Source organism: Gavialis gangeticus, unplaced genomic scaffold, assembly GCF_001723915.1.
Source record: "Gavialis gangeticus isolate Ggan-Ray unplaced genomic scaffold, GavGan_comp1, whole genome shotgun sequence".
NCBI classification, from domain to species: Eukaryota; Metazoa; Chordata; order Crocodylia; family Gavialidae; genus Gavialis; species Gavialis gangeticus.
Genome location: NW_017729025.1, coordinates 134,826,199 through 134,847,127, shown reverse-complemented (window position 1 = coordinate 134,847,127; position 20,929 = coordinate 134,826,199). Strand labels below are relative to the sequence as shown.

General features: G+C 42.5%; 1 protein-coding gene across 1 annotated transcript in view; it reads left to right on the top strand.

The window, feature by feature from the left end:
• Nucleotides 1–20,697, top strand: part of SWAP70 (SWAP switching B-cell complex subunit 70) — a gene marked incomplete at its 5' end in the record, with an annotated part of 76,412 nt that extends 55,715 nt beyond the window's left edge. Inside the window, 8 exons of the mRNA XM_019519971.1 lie at nt 1,226–1,372; nt 1,816–1,924; nt 3,401–3,582; nt 11,046–11,153; nt 12,984–13,150; nt 15,039–15,237; nt 16,495–16,591; nt 18,641–20,697. Coding sequence (XP_019375516.1) covers nt 1,226–1,372; nt 1,816–1,924; nt 3,401–3,582; nt 11,046–11,153; nt 12,984–13,150; nt 15,039–15,237; nt 16,495–16,591; nt 18,641–18,750 — 1,119 coding nt within the window. The remainder of the gene's footprint in view (nt 1–1,225; nt 1,373–1,815; nt 1,925–3,400; nt 3,583–11,045; nt 11,154–12,983; nt 13,151–15,038; nt 15,238–16,494; nt 16,592–18,640) is intronic.
• Nucleotides 20,698–20,929: the final 232 nt, after the last annotated feature.

Here is a 20,929-nt window from a genome sequence, read left to right as displayed (position 1 = left end):
AAGAATAATACTTCTTTGCTAAGGCGTCAGTGCTTTTGTTCAAGTTACCAGTAAATATAAATAAATGGAGCCAAAATTCCACTAATGGCTCTGCTTCTAGTTCAGCTGAGAATGAATCACTTTCAGTTTTGTCAGACTTCTCCTTCCTGGTTTCTGAAAGGTCGTCTGCTATAAGAAGTTTGAGAATATCACAGGTCAGGAACTGGAGACACACATCTTTCAGGAATTTAAGGTTGATTGAGCAGCTTTCAGAAAAACTAAAATGCTGTGGGTGAAGTCCTGGCTTAATTGAAATCAGTGGCAAAATTCCCATTAAGGTCAGGATTTTGCTCTATTGCTCCCACAACACAGCAAAAAAGCCAGGAATATGGTTTTCACTCTCCTTCTAGTTCTTGGGTTATTTATTTTAAAAAGGTTTTCATTTTTAAGAATTCAGCAAAATGAGCAATGTAGCAGAAAATGTTTTAGGGAAGTAGAAATACTTGCAGGCAGTGGTGGTTTTGTTTGAAACATGCACACAATAAGCAGTAGGCTTACAGTACCTAGCTTCAGGTTCTGTGCACCTTGTTTAATGATGTTTAAGCTGATGACTTTCATATGTGATTGTTCTGAAGTTGATGTCATCAGACATTGTGGGTGCCAAGCAGGGTGCTTAGTACTTCAGAAGGTTTGAGGGGGAAAAGAAGGAAGTGGTTTGCAAAAAATTTTCAGATGGCATCCAGGGAATGCATAGTAATGTTCCAGTTTCTACAGATGGCTTTCCCCATCCACAAATACAAGAAAGAAATTGCAAATGATTTCCGTGAATGAAACCACACATGATGACATGCAGGTATAGAACAGACATTAAGCACTTAAGGCAGTGAGTCACACCCTTTGCAGTCCCAAGCACTCTTTGCAAAATGTCAGCTTTTAGTTTTCATTTGTTTTTTTGACTACAGAAAAATAATAGATCGATTCTTCTACTGAAAAGAACTCAAAGACCACAACAGGTCAGAATCTCTGCGTTTATCTTGTGAACAGTGTTTGTACTCCTAACAGTGCAAAACCTGGTATATCTTTGTGTGGAACCTGTGGCACCCTTGAAAGGGTTGCCCTTGCTTTTGCACCCTGCTTGACCATCACTGACTTAAGGCCTGATCTAACTTATGCCCTCCGACTTTGTGCTTAAAGGTCAAACCCATACAATAGGTACCAGACACTTAAATAATCACTGTTTTTGCAGGGCTATATGTTGAAAAAAGGCCACAGAAGGAAAAATTGGACAGAGCGTTGGTTTGTACTAAGACCCAATATTATTTCATATTATATGAGTGAAGATTTAAAAGACAAGAAAGGAGACATCATCTTGGATGACAACTGTTGTGTAGAGGTAAGAATAAATTGCAACTTTCTCTAAATACAGAAATATACTATCTTCTTTGGTGGTAGACTCACAGTATTTGCTAGGTGATACTGGAGTAGTTATTTTTTTACTCTGTATTAGTGGCTCCCTCTGGATATATAATTTTATAAATTTATAATTTTTATAAAGAGCTTATAATGAAACCACCTTGCATTTGTACACACAGGTGCTTAAACGAGAAGTGTCAGGAGTAAAAGTTAACAGTGTTCTAAGGATTCAGTTGTCCAGGAACAGCAGCCTTTTCTCCTTTAAATACCCAAACAATTGTATGTGCAACATAAAATATCCAGTTGAAATATACCATAATTGTAAGCATGTTTAGCTGTGACTAATCAGCACACAGATAGGACTCTGTGGTCCAACATAGTATTAGATTCACTGGAATTGTAATGGTTTGTTTTCTATTCTAGTCCTTGCCTGACAAAGATGGAAAGAAATGCCTGTTTCTTATAAAATGTTTAGACAAAACTTTTGAAATCAGTGCCTCTGACAAAAAGAAGAAGCAGGAATGGATTCAGGGTAAGTTTTCTGAAGTATCAGATATTGTGGGAGTTAAGATCCCAACTTGGCCATTCATTTAAGCCTATGCTTAAATCCAGGATTTTCAAAAGTGACTAGTGATTGGGTGTTTACATCTGTATTTGAATGATCAGATTGAAATAATTTAAAGGACGTTCAATTTATCAGGTAGCACTAGGCACCCACCTCAGAGAGTTGGACTTTTTTCTGGGGTATCAGGTTAGGCAATGAAAAAGTGGCATTCAAGACCTCTTTTGAAAGCCTTAACAAAACACTTGCAAGTTGAATCTAGTGTATTGTGAGTTTGGATGTTGTAGGAGAAGCACATGATGGAGCCCTGCAGACAGGTAGTTTACTTTCAGTAAATGATTTGCTTCAGCCATGTATTTTGGAATGCCCAAAAACTAATTTAAATGAAACACATGTTTTGTTGTTTCTAACACAAATTTCCTGTCTGATCTGGAGTTAAATGTTCTGGGAGTAAAAGTGAGTTGAAAAATGTTTGTAGTGGAGGAGATTTGATTTAATGAGCTGAGATGAGCAATTTTAGTTTAATTTCTTAGTTTGAGGCAGAGTGGTTTAGTGGTCATGGCACAGGGCAGGACCTGCTGTGTTTACAACCTGTCTCCAGTTTTGTCCTACCAATTGATGATAGTTCTTTTCAGTGAGGATAAGAGTGGGTTTGTCTTGAATCCTGCCTTCAAAGGCCTCTACTTAAAACATTGGTAAGGCCACCTAACATCTATACATCACTGTAATGCAGAGCACTACATATTATTTTCACTTGTTTTGCTTTAAAGTACTTACTTGATTTAAGACAACACATGACGTCTAGGTAAAAATTACCCTGCCCTAAAATGATCTTGTTTCATAGTTGTAGTTAGTTTATTTCTGTATTTCATTCAGTTTTCTAACAGTCGATTATTTTTGCTGGCTTTTATATTCAGTCTCTGAAATACAGTTAAACGAAACCACTTTTGTGCTGGAAGGAATTACCTTGTTTAATAATGAGTACAAGCAAAATGAAATGGTGATTTTAAGAGAGAACTTCAAGTAGTACTAATGGTTGATTGCACCTAAAGAATAAAAGTGCAGCTGGATTGGAAACACTAAAAAAAAATCTTCTAGGGAAGTACATGGACATTTTGCACTTCTTTTTTATCTTGGGCCTTATCTCTTAGATGAGTCGCACAACCATTTACATACAAAACCTCTTAATCTAATGCCCCATTAGGAATTAACCTTGATGACCTGTGAAATAGGGTTGGTGTATTGGAACTGCTGGATAGTCCCCTTTGAGCAATGAACAGCACTGCAATACGTAAAGTGCAGTCACTCACATAATGAGAATGAGGAAGGAGGGAGGAGCTGGCATGCATGATTAAAACAATAGCATGGCTGTTTTAATAGCAAGGCTATGTAGAGTTTAGTGTTACTTCTAACTGCTGTTTCCCTCCACCTCTGGACTCTCTTCAGCCATTCAGACCACTGTAAACCTGCTGAGGCAGGGGAGCCCTCCACCTCACAAAGAAGCACGGCAGAAGCGGAAAGAGTTGCGTGAGAAACTTCTGGCTGAGCAAGAGGAATTGGAGCGGCAAATGAAAGAACTCCAGATCGCCAACGAAAACAAACAGCAGGAGCTGGAGAGAGTGAGAAAGGTGGGAGCAGGCTGTCAGCCTTCAAGTTTTCAGCTGTCCCCAACCAGCCTAGAACTTCTTAAACTACTAGTATGTCAGAGCCATATGTGTGTTTTCTGTGCAAGTGTAAGCAGGTGCACTGAGCAGGCGCCTTGAGCTCTGCCTAGCTCAAGATCTCAGATAGCCAGGAGGGACAGACAAGGAAGTTCTAATGCTGGTTCCAGAGGTGGATCTAGCAGGGTACACTGGTACACTTTCACCTCTTTGAGTCCTGGTCTACTCCAAGTTTAAAATCAACTACCTGGCAGTGGCAGCAGCATTTCGAGTCAGGCAGTGTGGAGGGAGTTAGTTAGCTTCATGGCTCATTCTAATCTACCAGATTCCTTCTAGGCACTTCATTCCACAGGTATTAACAGCCATCTCTTTTTAATGGCTTTCACGATGCACTAGTCAAGCTAGCCTTGTTCTGCAATTCTGCTGTCTATTAGCTGCTCCTGGTAATGAAGCTCCCATTTCACAGCCCTGTAGATTGTTTTTAATTCCTTCCAATGAAATTATATTTGTTTTGCTTTGATTTTAAATGAACTAAGATGCCTAGCATATTTGTAAAGCTTCTAGTTTATTTTTAACTGGAGAAAAATGAATTATGTTCAAAATCCTAGATCTGCCCATGTGTGGCTCATCCTGGAATTGGGTGGGGACTAAACCAGGCCTCAATGGTAGTAATTGCTACAACAGTTTTCTAGAGGCTGTTTTAATAGATGGTTTAGCTTTGCCCTTGCCTCCCAAAGAGGGTGGTCGTAAAGCCTGTGTCATCTCAATATAAGGGACATCCCAGTGATCTTTGTAGAGCAGCTTCATGCCCTGGGTATAGCTTTAGGCCCCTTTAGGAACCAGGAGGAACTAGACACTTTCACCATTTCCACTGGGATTTTCTTAGTTTTACTGGATTACAAAAATCACAGAATGTGAGGTATCATGGACTGAGAGGAAAACCCTGTCCCACTGTGTAACTTACAACCATATGTACAAAGACCATGAATGGATCCAGGATTTTGAAAAGGGAGGTGCAGATAGTGTGGCATGTCATCATGTATAACATAATGCACATTTTTCTCCAGTTAGAGAGAAACTAGAATCTTGCATGCTAGGGGGTTAGCAGTATATTGTTCAGTTTAAGATCAAAGCAAATATTGAAATGTACACTATTTTGCTAGATTTGTATATGAAGTTTTAAAAAACTCCACAAACAAGGCAAAAAATAGTCAAAATAGCCAAAAGCTACTGTGTCATTAGTCATTATAGTTAAATGTACATCTCTTATTGAGGTTCATAAAACAAAATCTGGCCTTCTTGAGCATCTTGACCATACCTCCAGTATTTTATTGTCAGCCATTTCTACACCTGAGTTAGGGTTAAGACTAGAGCTAAAAACACTCTGCAGGGCTGTGAAATGGAAGACACACATTACAACAACTGGCTGACAGACAACAAAATTGCAGAAGAAAGCGTAGTTTGAATAGCGGAACATCAAGAACATTTAAAAAGATAGAGTAGGGATGTCAAACTCATTTGGTTCCAGGGACCAGGCAAGTGGTATGGGGACAGCTCATGAGCCACTGGGCTATGCAGCTTGGTTCCAGAGCTGTCACCCGTGCTGGGCTGTGTACTATGGCCCCCAAGCTCCAGAGTATCCACTGCATGCAGCACAGCCCTGGAATGGCACATAGTGACTCCGGGGTTGTGCTGTTTACGGCAGCCACTCTGGTTCTTAAGCTAGAATGAGTGCTCCATACAGCACACAGGGCCATCCAGCATGTCCCACATGCTGTCTGCGGGTCTCTCTGAGGCCCATGGGCAGCGCCAGAAGACAAATAATGCAGCTCCACAGGCTGGATCTGGCTTGCAAGCCATATATTTGATACCTTTGGGATAGGGTTAACACCTATGAAGTGGGGAGAGATTAGCAGAAATCAGGGAGAGGATAATGAACCAGGCTATCAATTGACTCTTTCAGCACTGCCCAAATAGAAATGCTGCTGCCCCTCTCAGGCAGTTGGTTTTAGAGTTTGAGTGGATCAGGAATCAAAAGGGGGGTGCAACTGCACCACTGCCAGATCCACCCCTGACAAACACCCCTTGAAACATGTTGCAAAATATTTGTGTGCATGTGTATAGTTCTGTTGGAGCAGTTTAGGCATTTATAGTTGAGATGAACATGCAGTGCTTGGAGTGCAGTTTGTTTATAATCAAACTTGGATCAAATTTGGATACATACTGCAGAACCAAGTTCAGAAAACAAAAGAACTGGCATTGGCAGAAAGTTTATAAGTAGATAAATAAGTCTTCAGAACTCTTCAAAGAAGTTAAGTTTAGATTAAGACTAATTGGCAGATGGTTCTATAAACAGCCCTAATGAGCACTACACATCTGCCATTCCTGTTCACTATAACAGCAGATTAAATATCCCAATCAACTTTGGATGCAAGAGAGGTCTTCATCTGTGTGGTAGCTCCAATGAGAGGTTTTGTGAACATTAAAATATCCATTCTGTTCTATTTTCAAGTGGAGGGGTGGCGTTATTCATCAAGAAAGTAACTGCCAATCAAGCTTTTATTGACTAACCACATTTTTTAATTAAGTGTCTGTTGAACTTAAAAAAAAATAGACCATTTTTATCCATAGTACTGCCAACCCTGTGTCTCAGCTGCTACATATAGTTCTTCCTGTTAACAAGCAACACCAGAGTCTTACACCAATCTCCCTGTGTTGTACAGTGAAGACAGCTACCATTTCTAATCATTAGGGGAAGAAATAGCCAGATAAATGTATTCTCATTTTGCTTATAAAATTGAAATTTCTTTCCTAACATCACACTTGCCATTTCTGGATCAGCAACAGGCCTACAGTCTGATTTGTCTTGGGAACTAGCGTGCTAGACATGTGTTTTATCCCAATGCAGAACGGAAATTAATTGTACACAGTACTTTCCTTTTAAGCCCTAAAGATTCTGACTGCATATCTTAAAATTGTGATATATTGTATCTAAAATAGTTATAACCTTTTTCCTCTCTGAGAAGTCAGCTGAATAACAAAATTATTCTTTTAAGGCTCTAGAAAGAATTAAAATGTAGTTTTCTCTTGAAAAGTGGTGTGCAAAGACTAAAGGGACATGGCCAGAGGCGAGGGCAGGGGGGAAGGCAGAGTCAGGGAGGGGAGGGGGATGTTATTGGCATTCTTTCTGATGATCTGCATTTATCAAATAAAATGAATCATTGAGTCCTCAGTAGCATTAAACACATTCAGAAGGCTCTTTGGCCTGTGTCTTCTGCTCTGTTTTTCTTTTTATGTTGTTCATTTTGTTGACTTCTTTTCTTTCCCTGGTCATACCGTCTTACAGTACACATGCTCTTTATAGTGCTGATTATATACACTGTTTACATTTCGTGACATACAGCACGTGAAAGGAACAGAGGTGCAATGATACATTGGTCCGATATTGGATCAGTACCGATATAAAGAAAATTGGCTATGTTGGAAATTGGCCCGATGGGGCTGATAATTTGGCTGATAAATGCCAGTGCATGTGCGCAGGTGCAGCACAGCACTCAGGCAGCAAAGAGCAGAGGTCAGCAGCATGGAGAGCAACCTCCAGCTGGTAAGTCTGTTGTGGTGGAAGGGGAGGAAAGAGGCTGGGGCGGGGCAGCAGATCAAGGCCCCCGTGGTGAGAGAGGGAGGCGGCAGGTGCTGCTCAGCTAGGGCAGGGTGGGATGCGGGATGGAGGTGCAGCTTATCTGGGGGGGCGGCTCCGGCTACTGCTTGCACCCTGGGAGGACACCAGGGGAGGGATGGGGGTACCCCTGGATCTGCATGGGGCAAGCGGGCAGGCTGCAGCTGTAGGCTGGAGCCAGGCTGTTCTCACCAGGGGCTGGACTCAGAGCGGGGCCTGTGGAGGAGGCTGCTGCCACCCCAGATTTCACCATAGCTCCCTCCCAGCACTGCCACCGCATGCCTGGCGCAGCCCCAGCCCAACCCTCAGCTTCCCCCACGTGGGGCACGGGAGAGAGGGCACAGCTCATCGGTGCGGGGGCAGCACCCTCCCAGTGCCGCAGCCATGCACCTGACATAGGCCTGGCTTTTCCTGGCACATGGGGGGAGGCAGGGGTTGAGCCAGGAAGAGCCAGGTCTGTGCTAGGTGTGCAGCAGTGGCGGTGCTGGGAGGGAGCTATGGTGAAATGTGGGGTGGCTGCAGCCCCCTCCATAGGCCCCGCTCTGAGCCTACCCCTGGCGAGAAGAGCCCGGCCCCAGTCCACAGCTGCAGCCCACTCACTTGGCCTATGCAGATCTGGGAGCACATGCCCTTCCCGTCCCCATGCCTTCCCAGGGCTCCAGCAGCAGTGGGAGCCACCCCTCCCAACAAGCCATGCCTCTGTCCTGTGCCCTGCCCCTGCCCCCTTCCTCACCGCAGGGGGGGTTGATCTGCCCCCCCATGCCACTTCTCTCCCCACTCTCCTTCCACCACAACAGATTTACCAGCTGGAGGCAGCTGTCCATGCTATATCAGACATCGGATTGGTATCGGCCAATATACCTCCTTAAAAATCGGATATTGGTATTGGTCCCAAAGATCTCTGTTGGTGCATCTTTAGAAAGGAAGCATGCACTTTCCCCTGCTGTCCTTGCAGGCTATTAAAACTCATGTTCTTTAGCTACATGACATGAAAAGCAGAAGTTCTTTCTTCATAACTGTCTCAATGCAGTTGATTTTGCACTTCCATTGAGAACACTTCTGCCTTTTTATCTTGGGCACCTCATAAATGGAAAATGGATTATAATACATTTAAGATCAGATCCAGTTATGAAGTAACCTAGAGTAACTGGACATAAAGTTTAACGGCAGTGACTTGCACACTTTGTGTCCAGTGCTGACATGCAGTCTTAGGCTGTTGTCTTGCAAGTATACCCACAATTAACTTTCAGCACGTGACTAATCAGGACGGGCAGTGTGTTTTAAAATTTAAGCTTGTGGTGTGTTGTGTGGAACAGGAGTGTTATAACTCCCAATTTTATCACAGGTCTGATATTTGTGGGGGCATGTGGGGGTGCGTGTGATACTTTAAGGAAAAGGTGATGGGAAGTGAAAGGGAGGAAGAAATGCTGGATTGTTCTCCCGGCAGTAGTACATTGTTTGGTGAATGGTAATGGACACAGAGGTGGCAGTGAGTCAACCAAAGAGATCTGAGCCAAGTAGCACCATTCAGGTAGTAATTCCTTAAAACTAAAGAGTGGCACTATGAACAAACTGGCTGCTGCACTTTCACGAACTAAAAGTATGGGGCATTTTTGATGGAAGAATTAGGAGTTCTTGACTAGTTCAGAAAACATACTTAAGGGAAATAGGCTACATAAGCAGTCCTGGAAACTGAGTAATGCTGGGAAGTTTGGAGCTCAGGCTGCACCTGGCTGTGAGCCAGCAGCACACAGGGCAACTCAAGTGTACTCTGAAAATACTGTAGTCCAAACCTTTGTATGTGTTGGTAATGATCAATTTAACGAAATTCTGAGATTCCTCTTAATCTCTTGAAAGGGTAAAATTCACCCCATAGAGAGGCCATGTACAAGGCCCTTGCATTCTTTAAGTCAGTGGGGGTGGAGGGCAACCTTTTTAGCATATGTGTCACACATTAAACCCCTCACCCTTACTGATTTTCCACTCTGATCCCCTTTCTCTGCCTGATCTTCTGCTCAGCTTTCTGTTCCCTACTCTATGTGCTTCCTGTCCCCTCCCAGATCTGCCACATGCCAACACACAGGCTGTCCATGCCACTTGTGGCATGCATGCTATCGCTGCTTTAAGTGATGCATAGATCATGTGTCTTCTCCTCAGAGGTGAGTTGAAGTTTGAGCACACTGAAGACCTCCTCCTCCTCTTTGAAACCTGATTTATAAAGTTCCTATTCAAAGGCCAGGAGAGGGTTTTTTCTGACATGAATTCAGGGTAAAAATGTATTAGTCATCAGTCTCTAGCACCAACTAGGTCCCAAGCAGCAGTTGGTTCTGCCTTGACTGGGATCTTCCTTGATGCCTGCAGGTGCTATAAAAATGCATGGCTCAGCTCATATGGCATCACTACGAGGATAGGGGCTCTCAGATTCCAGTGTTATAAAGCTGCTGATGTGTTTGGCTCTTATGTTCACATTGGTTGTGTTTTGTCCCATTATATTAAGAATGGTGGGAGCAGGTATTTTAAATAGCTGTGGTCAAATATTAGTTAGGTGATTTGTAAAATTTCTTAAGCAATCTAAGAGTCCTCCTTTTCTCCCTTTTTGCCTTCATATTGGTCAGCATTCATCATTTCTGTTAGCTAACGGCCAGCTCATACAGGCATAGCCTAGTTTTGAGTGTCAGAAAGGAGCAAGAAAGTTTCCCATCTCTCCCAGAGAGCTGATGGGGAGTAGGAAACTTGCACTTAGGCTTGGTTAAATATCCCAGCCTAAAATATTGCATTAAAAAACACTTTCCACAATGGTCATTCCTAAAACTGTGTATGGATTTCTTTGCAGAGATGACATTGTGAAGGAATTATTTTTGTTTGGAAAGGAAATTGTAGAATGCTTTGAAAGTTAAACATGGCCTATGAGAATCGGTCAGAAATTTCACACAAATGCTAAGGCTCCCAACTCTTTCTGTGAAAAGAGAAAGGGATGTTGCCTTCATTGTGGAGTGAAGGTACAGAGACATGCTGACTCTCCAGAGACTGTGGAGGGTACCAGTGCCAGACTCAATACTAGATTCCAGTGTCTGTTTCCCAGGCCTTTGCTATGACCATGCCCCTCTGGTATAATAATTTCCTTTATTATGTCAGGTACTAATAATTGGCTCCAATCTTAGCTATTCTTATGAATAATTTACATATGATTACCGCACCATTAATGGAACAAAGTCTAATTGAGACAGTCAGTGTTTAATAGTTTGACTATGAGAATTACTTGTTTTCTGATGTTGAATTACTGCCACTTAATAAATAAATAAATAAATCCTACCTCTTTACACATATTCTCTATTGTTTGAATTTCTTGAAGGCAGGGAGGGAAATGGTTTTTCTATCAAGTTGAGGTTTAGAAAAATTTTCCCATACCAAATTAGAAGAAAAGTTATTCTTAGAAAACATTTTCAAACTGAAAACCTATAGAAAAATGTCGATATTAAGTCTGTTGATAATCATTTTTTTTATTATTATTCTGACCATTTATCATTTGTTTGCATTAAAACTGACTTTTCATTTCTAAATTTTAAAGGGTCTTTCTGGCCCAAATGAGGGGGGGAGAGAGAGACAAAGTTGCAAGTTTTTTTTGAAGCAGAGCTGCTTTACAAGTTTCCTTTCTCAGAAACACTTCCAGCTTTAACAAATTCACTTTTTGTACAGTAAAAACTAAAATGTTTACCTGCTAAGGTCATTGAACAAGAGCTCCTTCTTTGTACAGCAACTTGAAGAAGCAGCTGCTCGGGCTTCAGAAGAGGAGAAAAAACGTCTTCAGACTCAAATGGAATTGCAGGACCGATTCAGTTCAGAACTTGAGCGAGAGAAAATGGTAAGTTTGTGATTGCAGAAAAACTCTTTGTTCTGGTATCTAATAAGCTGAGCTTTTGCTTATGACTTTGCTTGTGGGCACTTCGTAATCAGTTTCTAATTGGGAGTGTACAAACATGGACATACAGTATTCTCATGCTGTGTTGATATTAAAAAATGTCCCTCTCCAGGATTACAGGGCCATCTTGATTTTAACCTGGTTGGCATATCAGTGCCAAAGGGAGAGAGACTTAGGGGGGATTTCTTCATGATTTTAAGTTTAATTTGATTCTTTCACTCTTAAAATTCATCATATTAAAATTATTACAAGCTTTGCAACTCTGTTGCTTATGAAAATAGTAGCTCTTAACTCTTTTGTTGCAGTTTTCTTTTAATTGCAACCTAAGTTTTCCAAGTACTTTACAAGGATTGAGAAGAGAAGAGTGGGTTAAGCGACTTGTCCAAGATCACAAAATCCATTAATGGCAGAGCTGGGGATTGGACTCGGCTCTCTGGACTCCCGTGCCTCTTGTTTTGAAAACCCAATTGCTGAAAAATGTTGAGCGTATGTAGCACATGTTAAACTCAGGAAGCAACATACCTAGTGGTATGGCCTTACAACCTGGAATTGGAAAGCCCAGGATCTGTTTACTAACTAAAAGGATTAATTTTATAATTGTTCAGGGTCTTAGTGTTATCTTAAATGTTATATTACAAGTTAGTTACTGACAATAAAAGACCCTAGCTGTCACTTTGGATAAAGCACCTCTGCTGCCCTTTTGAAGCAGGCGGATGCTGATACATGAGACATGGAGGCTGGCTGGAGCATGGTAATTACCATTAATTAATGATTAATTGAATCTGCTCCAACCTGCTGTAATTACAGTGCATTGGAGCAGCCTCTGAATTCATGTATAGGCATCTGAAGTTAGCATGCTGAACTGGTGACATACTGACTGTACTATGCCCATGGGAGGCCTGGGTTTTATTCCTTTGTGCACTTACACTCCAAGAGAGATTTGGCTTGGCTGGGGAGGTAGCAACCATCTCTTACTTTGGCTTCTGTTGTTCCCTCCCATGCCCTCTTATCCTGGCTTTGGTATGAAGGGACTTTCCCCTACTGGTACTTTCTACTCCTGAGTTACTCTAGAGCTACTAGATTCTTGCCATGCCTGGCACATATGGAGAGTACAGGAAACTAAGTAGAAAACCTTTAACATAAGGCTTGGCTTGTCTATGCTACAGAGTTGTTGTATTCAGACATGTAGGTCTATTCTGTCAGTAAAAACCTGTAGTGTAGAATAGAGTGTAGAATTGTTCTATCAGCTTTCCTGGACCCCCTGCTCTGGCTAGAAATTAAAAAGAGGAGCAGAGACCGACTGAGTCATCAAGAGTCACCTTTTGCCTCTGCCTTTCCCCTGGTTTCTGTCTTTACTTTTGTGTCTCTCTAACTTACTCCTTGCTTGCTTCTCTCCTGCTGCCCTTGTTCCTCATCTGCTTTTCCAAACTTTACCCTTGTCACAGTTACCGCTTCTCCCCATCATTTTAGATATATAATTGTAAAACTTACCAGCACTTAGTAAGGGTTTGTCTAATTGAATCCGCCCAGTTAAAAGGCTTTAACTTTTGTGTCTGAACACTCTATTTATTTTAAAGCTGGTTCTGGCAGTTTAGCAGCATCTATACATTGACTGGCATGAACCAGACTGCACTGAAACAGGTATAAACCATCATAAAAGTATCCACTTGCACAACATTTTGACTGAACTGAAGTCAAATTGCTCTTTAGTAATCAGTGTACAGGCACATATAGGGATGATGTGTTCTCTTCATCTATCCTTTATACTGCCAGGTAAGACAGCAAATGGAAGAGAAGGTTGCTCAGAAATCATCTGAACTGGAACAGTATTTGCAGAGAGTGCGTGAACTGGAAGAAATGTATAAACAGCTACAGGGAGCTTTGGAAGATGAGAAACAGGCACGTCAAGATGAAGAGACTGTAAGGAAGCTTCAAGCCAGGTCTGATTTTAATCTTACAGGTCACAGAAGAAATAAACCAATTCTCTTGTGGGGAGGGCCAGGGAGAGGTAGGGTTTGGGGCCTGGGGTGTCAGTATCTGTGGGAGTCCCCTGGATACTATGTAGCAGGAGTTTGTTGGTTTATTAGATTGATATCCCAGCCTATCCAAATGGCTCAGAACATTAACTAGAAACAAACAACCCCGAGGAAGTTTACCCAAGCACTTCCCCCAAACCTGGGAATTCCCACTTCCCCAAAACAATGCCTCCTTGACCAACCTTCCTCTCCACCACAAGCCAACAGCATCCTGGGTTGTATTACCAGGAGTGTCACTGGCAAATCAAGGGAAGTGATTCTTCTGCTCTATTCAGCTCTGGTGAGGCCTCACCTGGAGTAGTGTGTCCAGTTTTGGGCACCGCACTTCAAGAAAGACGTGGACTGTTTGGAAAGAATCCAGTGCGGGGCAACAAAGATGGCCAGGGGCCCAGGAGATAACTTTTATGAGGAAAGGCTGAAAGAACTAGGGTTATTTATCATGGAGAAGACAAAACTGAGGGGGGATATGATAACAGTCTTCAAATACCTCAAGGGTGAATATAGAGAGGATGGAGATGGGCTTTTATCTGTGGCTGTAGGGGACAGGACTAGGAGCCATGGCCTCAAACTGCAACAGGAAATTTAGGCCAGAGATGAGGAACGTTCCAACTCTGAGAGCAGTCAGGATTGGAACAGGCTACCCAGAGAAGTTGTGCACTCTCCATGCTTGGAAACTTTCAAATGGAGATTAGATGGATATTTGGCAAGATGGTTTAGTCAGGGATAATCCTGCCCTGAGCAGCAGGCTGGACTAGGTGACCTTGTGAAGTCCCTTCCAGCCCTTTCCTATGATCCTAAACCCTTCTGCCAATTCCAGCCATGTGCTCAACATCCAGTTACAAGAAACCTCTTCTAACCCTCCACCCTGCCCTGCCTTGACCCCAGGGGAGCAGGAGAGGTCCCCCAACATCTCTCAAAGTCCTCTCCATAGACACCTCCTCTCTTACAGAAGCACTGTGGCAGTTACTCCTCTCTCCCCCTAACTCTTCTTCACCCCCAAGAAGCATAACCCAATAGTAAAAGACAAACCCTCCATCCCCACCTGCTCACTGCCAAAAGGCAATGATGTAAGCCCAGGAGGACCTGCCAATTTGTTGGGCCTGCAGGTTGGGTAGGTCCAATCTCACGCTTTTCAGATGGCCAGATGGTGCTTAGGCTAGGCCCCAGCCCTTCTGCAGAGGGAGGTTTACAGATGCACAGTAATTAATAGACATCCACTTTAATAAGATGCCAAAGACTATCTGGGTGATACCTCTCAAATACAAATATAGAAATACAGCTGTCTGCATTTCAGAGATGAGAGACTTTAATATTTGTGTGGATGCTCAGTGTTTTCAGGAAACAGGGCCACTTTATTGTATCAAGATGGACACCTAGAGTATGTTACCATTTCTGAAAACAGGCTTTGGAAATTAATGATTACCTGCTTGCCATATCTGCTTGTATTTTATCCCAGTTTAATTTAATGCTGCTGACTTTCACTTCCTGCTGTATCTTCATATTCTGCTGTGGATAGCAGTTCTCCTATTAAGTGACAAGTGTAACTGTTTGTTTGCATGCCTGCCTTTTCATGTGGTTTTTCAAGACTGCATACACAGCAGGCTGAAACAACTCCAACAGTACTTTCCAATGGTGAGATCATAAACTCATGAATCCACCTGTGTACATTTGCAGTTTTGGAAAAGAGCCCTGTCTTCCAAAGTTACTCTCCAGGAATTTTTTTGCTAGCCCTGCTTACATATAGGCTGAATTTTCCAACCAAGAGAAGCTGTCATCACTATCCCCTCTGTAGGTTATTGGAGGAAGAGTCAAGAAAAAGAGCCGAACTAGAAGAATGGCACTTGCAGCAGCAACAAACCATTCAGATGACAGAAGCGGAGAAGCAAGAGCTAGAGAACCAGAGGATCATCAAAGAACGTGCTCTTCAAGTTGCTATGCAACAACTGGAACAGCTGGAACTGGAAAGGAAGCAAGCACTTGAACAATATGAGGTGAGAGACTGCATGTCTCAGCAGTGTTTCTGATGCTTATGCCACGTATTCATTGATAGCTGAATTAAAAGAAAGCCAAGGGCTGGTAATGGGCATAATAGACCTTTTGAAAATTCATTCATCCCTGTTTGAATCCAGTGACCTTTACTCAAGATCATATAGAAGGTCTTTGGGAGAAACAGGGAGCTGAACCTAGGTCAGGGAATTCTGGGCATATACTGAAACGTGTCTCATCTCAATCCAGGTTCCAGTGAACAAGTGTTCTTTTAACATTAGAACAGGTGGTGTTAATTGGAAGCCTTGCTGGTATTTGGAAAAAAATACTTTATTCAGTCCAAGAAATGTATGTCCCAGGACTGCAGTGGAAAGACATTCTGGTGCTTGCAATTTTGCGTCTTTTGCTAATGCCCTTAAAAATATGAACTCCAAGGCTGTGTCCACATGTGGTGTGGATGTTTGGTTCCCCAGGGACAATTAGCAGTGGTGCACCTTGCGCCACCACTGCTTGTCCACGGGGAAGACCCATGCCACTCACGCTCTGGCAAGTTACCCTGGGCATGGTAGAAGAGGCTGGGGCCAGCACTGAGCTGGCAGCCACAGTGTGGCTTCGGGTGGCCCAGCTCCACTTTTGAGCAGCGCATGCTGCCTGTGTGTGCACTGTTCCCCTTTTTTCTCCGTGGGTTTTTTTGACCCCTGGATATCCAGGGGTCAAAGAACCTTCTGTGCTGCTCCTTTGCAGGACAGAGAACAACTGAACGTGTGGTATATGGCGCTGCATGGCTGTGCTTGTCTGGGTGTGGCCCAAGATGCTTAAGCTGCTCTGCTTGTGGTCATGATGGTAGCAGGAGATCAGCTTAGAAACCACTGCTCCATTCATGAAGCTTGAGTCTGAGTCTTAGCTTCACCAGAAAACATCAACTTATTTTGAGATGGAAATGAGGATTTCAATCTGCATGGGGAACAACCAGCCTTCAACCAATGCAGAAAACATGAACTTGATCTCCTCTGTCAACATAATAGCTTATGCTGAAATACATCATTAGTTCTTTTAACAACCGATCAAATTACTTCATGAACCTAGGTGTTCCTGCCTGAACTATGAACAAAGGATGCTTGCTGGCTTTTGTGGGATGGCTTCAGTGTCAGGGGAGGGAGAGGGTGTGTTCACACCTGTATCCATTGGGGAGGGTGTGTTCACACTTGTATTTGAAATAAGGCAAATTTCTTGTTTTTAAGAGTGCTGGATCTTTGTTTCAGGGAGTTAAAAAGAAGTTGGAAATGGCAGCCAACAACACCAAGAGCTGGAAAGATAAAGTAGCTCATCACGAGGGATTGATTCGATTAATAGAACCAGGTGGGTTACCACTATAGAAAACTTAGATTAAGAGAGCCCTTGTCATTGATATGTCTAAGACAGTGCTTGAAGCTATGGCTTACTTATCTGGGATGACCTTTTCCACTGTAACAATTGCCACTGAGCAGCCTGGTGATCTGAGTACACTGTTTTTGAGCATGGTGGCTGTGGTTTTGCAGACTCCACACAGTCATGCAGAAACTGAAAGCTCTTGCTCAACCCCCACCAATGGCTTTTGAGAACAAAGACTATAGCGCAGTTTCACATTGCTCTAAAGTAAAGCACTGTACATTAGTGTCATGATAAAATATTGAAACAGACATGGCCTCATGCTTGGAGGCATGCTTATAGAAGCAGCTATCTGGCTCTACCTTTTTTGAAAACCTAAAGAGATTTCCTGTTAAGATTTATGTGACGTCTTGGATCCTGGTCTAGTTAAAGCAGTGATGTTGGCTGGAGAAGGAGTCAACTTTGAGTCAGAGGAAGACTTGTGTTGTTTTGGCTACATGAGAAAAGGAAAAGGCCAGGATTTACCATATTTACCCTATTCCAAGAGGACTTCAAATTTAAGATGACCCAAAATTGTTAGATTCTGCACATGGAAAATTGACAGATTTGTTATTATTTCCCATCTCAAGAATCTAACTACTGAGGGAGGGGTGACAATCTTAAATTCATCCCCCCCCCCACAAGGCAACAGCAAGGGAGAAGGGGCCAGACCCCTACCTCTTGCCATTTGTTCCCTGCCACCTGTTTCTTGTTCATGCCATACCTGTGCCTGCCACCTGTCCCTCTCCCCAGTGCACCCCCCATCTGTTGCCTTCCTGCACCTCTGTCCCCCTCTTTCCCCCAGAGCCTGCCCCCTTGTCACTTGCCTCCTGTCTCCCACTCACCCCTACCTGTGCCTGCCCTACTCTTCCTTGTCCCCCTGTGTCTGTCTGTCCCCTAGCCCCAGTGCCTGCCCCCTTCCCGTGTGCTCACTTACCTGTTCTGGGAGGCTCTGGCTTCAGCTCTGGGGCAGTCAGCAGCAGCCCTGCCCCCTCCAGCCAGGCAGAAGCAGATTCAGCAGCTCTTGGCCTGGCTGGGTTGGTGCCAGAGGGGCTAAAGCTGGAGCCGAAGGTAAGCAGTGAAATGGGGGTAGGACAGGCTGTGCGGTCTTTCCCGTGCTCCCTCCTTCCCGTCTCCGTGACCTGCCCTCTTCCCTCCCCATCACAACAGTCCCTTCTGTGCACCCTACCCCCACTGTCTTCTCTTCTGCAGTCCCTCCTGCTGCATGCCCTGTCCCCTGCTCCTTGCCCCAGGTCAGAATTGGAATCTAATGAGGTTTTTTTCCACCCCCCCAAATGGTGACTGGGAGCAAAAAAATTTTGTCCTGGATTTGAGTAAATAAGGTATTTGGGGGAGGTGGGGTTCACCAAGGTGCCAGGAATTTAAGGCCAGGGGAAATTAGAATTTGCTGCAGTCAAACAGTGTGTATTAGAACAACCATAACTCTTAGGTTAGCCATGGCCTTATGATCTTTCACAGATAAAATCTTTATGGTGTGTGTATGTATAATTGAAATGTAAAACTTCTGTTGCCAGCTTCCATAGGTGACCTAGATACATACCCTACCATAACTATAATGGTCAAAGACATTTCCTTGCTCATGTTAAATGACTGACTTTCACAAGCACGGTCCTAACTCTGCTGGCTCCATGCCCTGTGTTCATTGAAGGAGGGAGGAAAATAGCTTTGTAGCTCCTCTGTTGTGGGGGCAGCAGGGAGCAGGTTTGGCCCTGGATCACTTCAGAATTTAAGTCTGCAGCTCCTGGTCTTGGGTCAAAGGCTGCTTAGCTGCTTCTAACCCTCACTTTCTCCTGAGGTCTAATGAAGAACAGCATACGCTGTTCTGGTCTACATTAGGAACCTGCAGTGTCCATCTAAAAATTCATAACCAACATGCAGCAGTTAGTTGTGTGCAAAGTGACGCTGATTCTATCCCTAGCCTAATGCAGTCATTGGCGATTTTACCTGTGTATGTTTAAAATGCTGAACCGTGTCTTGCAGGTTCTAAGAATCCTCATTTAATCACAAACTGGGGACCAGCAGCCTTCACTGAAGCTGAACTTGAACAAAGAGAGAAGAGCTGGAAGGGAAAAAAGGTCACTTCTGAGTAATCAAGGGAGTTGGAATGTCGCCCATGAACAGAAATAAAGCATATTTGATCATTTTGTTTTATACTTAAAATGTTTTCTGCTTTTGTAGTGGTGTAGCATGTTCAAAGTCACATGTTGGACCTTTCTAGGAAGCAAGTATTATCTGTCTGCTACATTATATATATCTATTCAGGGCCCAGTTACAATACTATCCCCATTAGCTGTTGTCATCTCCTTGAACACAGCTTCCAGAAACCGTACTATTTATACAGAGAACTTTTCTGTTCTTTAAACTACAGATATTTTTATTAAAATTTTAATTATGTAAATCGGACACTGTGGCATAAGGTTAATAGGTTATTCTGTGAACAATCTAACAGCCTTTGACAGGGCAAATACCATGGATTCAGTTTGCAGGATTTTTAAGGGAAGGAAGCAGTGTTTTGCTTATCTGTAATTGTCCAGACAATGCAGCTTTAAACCCAGGCTTGATGAAATTCTCAGGCTACTGCCCAGACCCTGAATGTGGTATTATTTCACTTCCTATCCATCTTCTGCACCTGCAGCCACGTGTGTGCAGTGAAAGGTGCCACGAATGTAGAAAATGCTAAAGAATTTTGCAGCTAGATTTAATTTAACTTTTTTAAGAGATGGGGTAAAATCTTCAAATCCTTACTGGGTACCTTTTAAAAAGGCAGGCTATGACTCTCAGAGAACCTGCAGGCTTGGTTTAGAAACCAGGTGATGGCCCATGTTTATGCAGATTAGATGTTTGTCATATCCTGTCTAGCCCTGTGATTTATGGGAATTATTAGCACCACACAGCACAGCTGTCTGGTTCTTCACATAAAGCCTGGATTCTGGGGGTGGGAATAATCAACAAATAACAGAGCAAAATGAATTTCCCATTTGATTTCCACTCCCCTTTAATTCTAGAATTCAAGATTTATAATGAAAACATCATTCACCCAACTTTGTTTTGATCACTTAGGTTTTGAAGCCTTCAAAACCTTACTCTGTGGCGTGACTTACAAATACACATACAGCATCAGCATCTCTAATAATCTACAGACATTTCCAAAGAAATATAGTGCCCACTGTCTGAAAGGTATCTGTACAGGAAAGTCCATTTATTTCTAATTTTCCTTGGGAAACATAATGTGTAACTTCTACTTTGTAAGTAGTTCTTCCACACAGGGGAAAGAAGTCAATCTGTTGCCAAGTACTCGCATTATACAAATTTCTGGGGAAACAAGCCCCTTAGCGAACAGCAGCTACATATTTGTCAAGTGGTCTTCCATGTGCACCAAATTCTCTTGTAGCTTCTGTTTTTCATCACCTAGATGTCATTTGTAAGTTTATTATAAAACAAATGTTTGAAGGTTTATAACAAGCAGAGCAGCTACGTATGGAGTAGTGTTACTGTATGATTGTTATACTAAGATATTACAAGAGTAGAAAGTACTTTGGGAAACAGAAAGGGTCTGTAGAACTAGAACTTATTATATTATTTGCTTATTACCTGAGACTCAAACTTAATACACAGTCATAGTTTTATACTAATAGATGTCTTTCTAATGTTTCAGTCTACTGATATACACGTGAGTAGTAACAAATTCCAGAATCTTGCATTTGTAATTACTGTACAGGGAAAAATTCCTTTAGTTTGTTACTAAGCCCTTTTTATTAATTGACTGTGGACTTTACTTGTTTACAGAGAAGAATGTGAAAAATCATACTAGAAATACTAATGTAACTATACATTGTTAAATTATAGTAAAGGAGATGGAACTGTATCTATAACTTCCAAATACTTTTTGCATGGACAGCATGTGCATTGGGCTAAACTACTTTAATTTTTTGCTAACAGTCTTTTTTTTTTTAAGGGAACACCAAATGATGCACATTTTTCATATTTTTTACTGTTCTTTAGAATTGGCTACTTAATAAAGTAATGCAAAAAAGTCATTTCTGTACAAGCAGCAGACTTACATACTACTTTCTTTTTGTTTACTGACTGGGAAATGGGCTGTGAACAAACATCCCACATGTTATGCTGGGGAAACAACGTACTTGCACCTAGTGACCACAGTCATTGCACAGCTACTAAAAGCATCTACAGCAAAGGTTTGATCCATTGAATTCACTGGCTTTTGCATCAGGAACTATGTAAGGTGGCCATTATTGAGACACTAAGCAT